This window comes from Aristolochia californica, unplaced genomic scaffold (assembly GCF_029961685.1).
Source record: "Aristolochia californica isolate CCGP_79_NKW_82.1479 unplaced genomic scaffold, dmAriCali1.0.hap1 SCAF_1, whole genome shotgun sequence".
In the NCBI taxonomy this organism is placed as follows: Eukaryota; Viridiplantae; Streptophyta; class Magnoliopsida; order Piperales; family Aristolochiaceae; genus Aristolochia; species Aristolochia californica.
This window is the reverse complement of record NW_027181770.1, coordinates 9,960,715-9,963,624: the sequence shown is the minus strand read 5'-3', so window position 1 is coordinate 9,963,624 and position 2,910 is coordinate 9,960,715. Positions and strand designations below refer to the sequence as shown.

The window sequence follows — 2,910 nt, the reverse complement described above, 5'->3', positions numbered from 1 at the left end:
TTAAGTCTCGGAACATCTTGGAACGACGAGGCCACGAATGGTTCCATGCACGTTTGTGCAGGAGGATTCCGCCGGCCGGTTCTGATAAGTGAGCTTAATGTTTTCCAGCCCGATCCCTGTGCATGGGTTGCTCCCGCTGCAGTCCAGTTTCAGCGCCACCTCTGTCCCTGACGTCCCACGGATGTCATTGTAGCTGACTCCGCTGATTTTCACTCCAGAAGACTGTAGAACAGTAGAAAAAGGCAGAGATCAGAACTGATTCAAGCAACTGAAATTGACCAGATGATCTCTTTTAGTGTTTTCGATTTTTACGTTGACATCAAATTGATCTCTCCAATGAAGACGATGCAAAACTGGGTTTGACACTTTTTGACATTTGACCGCTTGACTCTTAAAAAGTCGATCGAAGTTGGAGGAGATTCATGCTGCCATCATCATTTACTCAACCCGATTCACAATCCGTAATGCGAAACGTTTGTTATGAGCTAATTGAACCTTCTGAGGCGATTCTATATTCTTACCTGACCAGGGCAACCATGGTTTCCGGGGCAGTAATTCTGGTCAATAATGATGGGGTTGTCGACATTGTTCATGATCGCGTCCTGGAAAATAACTCCCTTCACGAACCCGTTACTGGGTCTTCCCCACGACTTGATTCTCAATCCGTTTTCTGTCCCTGTAAATACCACTCTCCTTACTGTGACGTTTTGCACGCCGTCCTCGTTCTGGTCCTTTCCCAGGCTCCCAATGCTGCCAAAGCAAAATAAAAGCGTTTAATGGAGAAAGTTTTAGTCGTCAAGTTTACAGTAGTGAAAGGAGATTGTCGGCCTACCTGATGCCATGGCCGGGTCCACAAGTGACGTCTTGGACGAAGAGATTCATGGTGCCAGGGCCAATCGAAATGCAATCGTCTCCGGTCTTGATTCCACTACTCAAGACGGAGACTCCTTCCGAGTGTTGGACGTGTATTCCGTCGGTGTTCGGGCTGTTGCCGTCGGCCACAATCTGCACTTTCTCCTCTTTACAGTTTCTGCAACCTTCCAACGCAATGTGACCCAGCTCGCTGTTTACCGACGTCAAGCCGCTTATTAATATATTTTCCGCTTTGCTGAACGTCAATGACTGCAAAATGTAGAAGAATCAAACAAAATGAAAAGGCAAAACTCTTTTAAGTAATCACTTCTTGATTTTCTTCCAAGATAAGATGTTTAGTGTTTGGTATTAAGTGTGGCGACTCACTGCTGTGCCGCCGGGGCAAGAGCCACCGCCGTGCTTGCAGTCCCACAAAGCCTTGCCCTGCCCATCGAGGATCCCACCATAGATTGAGACTCCCCTCACGCTATTGAAAGTAAGCCAGCGGTCATTTGAAGACAGGGACCGATAATTGGGCGCCATTAGAGTCCCGTCGATCCGGATATCAATCCGGTCGTTCTTACATGGGCCCTCGAAGTGGGTCTGGCTCAACAAGAACCTCCCTTTTGGGACGTAAATGGCCGCGGTCCCCTGCGAAGCGCAGGCGGCATTCCATGCTTGGAGGAATGCCTTGGAAGAGTCCGACCCTCCGCCGGGACTCGCTCCATAATCGACCACGTTGTAAACAGCCTTCGCCGAAGCGAAGAAGAAGAAGAAAATGAAGAGAAGTGACAACGGGGAGTGGGATGAGTTAGCCATTTCAGCAAACAAATAGTTGCAGTAGGGAGAGTGGGAGTAATGGGCGAATAAGCGAGCGGTGAAGAGGTTATGACCGTTTAACGAGTATTTATAGTGCTAGAGTTCGGATTAAGGCGAGAAAAAATCTCATCAATAAGCGCCGAGATCGAGCCAATGTTGTTTTCTCATGGATTGTGAAACATGCAGCCGCCGTTAGTCTGAAATTTCAAAGTTGTAGTTACTTTAGGACTGGAGAGACGGTGACGGTTCACGTGAGAAATGGAAATAAACTTGGTTTCTTTATCTTTTTTTCCCGCTGTTATCGTCACATACTTCAAACATAAGTAGCCCAGACGGCGGAAGCGTCTCTGCAAGTCTTACTTAATCGACCCCGGAGATTGAGTTGAAAGGAACCGTTTTCCCATTTCGCCACCCATTTCAACCAAGAATTTCTAAGGTCGCTGCTTCATTTACTGGAATTCCAAAGGACGTATCGGTATCTACACCGATGCAGCCGCAAATCCCGGCTCATGGCTGCCCACTCTCCGACGATGACGCCGGTGATGCGAACTCATAACGTAAAAAGACATCACCGTCCGTAAATACCGTAAGATCGCACGCCATCGATCACTGGAGCATGGTTTAATTTGCAGGAAAAAACTGCTGGTTCGATCATGGATTCCTTTTCTCGATCTACAGTTCCGAAAACTTCGTAGAGAAAGAAAAGATGTTTCTGTGGGAGTTACATAGATGTTAATTTGCAATTTAGATATCAAATGAATCACTTGGTATCTAAGTTATCCAATCTCTGATTTTGAGGGTTGAAATTTTAAAGATAGAAGAGCGAGATCTCGAACTCTGATGAAAGAAGGAAACATGATCAATTTGAGCAACTACAGAAGAAAACTTGCCAGATAATGGCTAGCAGCCATGGAAGCAGTAGCTCATGTTTGGAGCTAGTTGGCAAGGGGAGCAGAAGCCCATGTTTGGAGCGAGTTGGCAAGGCTATGTCCATGAAATACGAATTCACGCCTCGTTTTTATGACTTTGTTTGCAGCCGATGGAGAGACCTCCGTGATCCATTGACGATGGAGAGGATGGAAACAGCACCAGGAAAATTGACATTCTCTTACGAACTCGTCCTTGAATTAAGGAGTGCAAGTCTGAAATGTTTTACGGAGCCTGAAAGGGATCCCCGCCTTTGCTTGTTAACTTCCAGAATGTCAACCAGCGTAATCTACCGTATTTGTTTCTTGAAGC

The 2,910-nt window shown here is 46.6% G+C and overlaps 1 protein-coding gene across 1 annotated transcript; it reads right to left on the bottom strand.

Annotated features, from left to right (window-relative positions):
* On the bottom strand, positions 1-1,671 carry LOC137946003 (polygalacturonase-like). Its single transcript, XM_068792143.1, has 4 exons — positions 1,240-1,671; positions 833-1,122; positions 522-750; positions 1-222 (listed from the first exon to the last, which is right to left on the bottom strand). Exons 1-4 carry the CDS (start codon positions 1,669-1,671, stop codon positions 1-3), a joined length of 1,173 nt encoding a protein of 390 aa, XP_068648244.1.
* Between the last annotated feature and the right edge of the window lie 1,239 nt (positions 1,672-2,910).

Excerpts from the sequence above, each read along its gene's own strand:
- LOC137946003 (XM_068792143.1), bottom strand. The coding sequence starts at position 1,671 with ATGGCTAACTCATCCCACTCCCCGTTGTCACTTCTCTTCATTTTCTTC. Across the intron at positions 751-832 it reads GGACCCGGCCATGGCATCAG|CATTGGGAGCCTGGGAAAGG; the intron begins GTAGGCCGACAA and ends TTGCTTTGGCAG. Across the intron at positions 223-521 it reads ACCATGGTTGCCCTGGTCAG|TCTTCTGGAGTGAAAATCAG; the intron begins GTAAGAATATAG and ends ACTGTTCTACAG.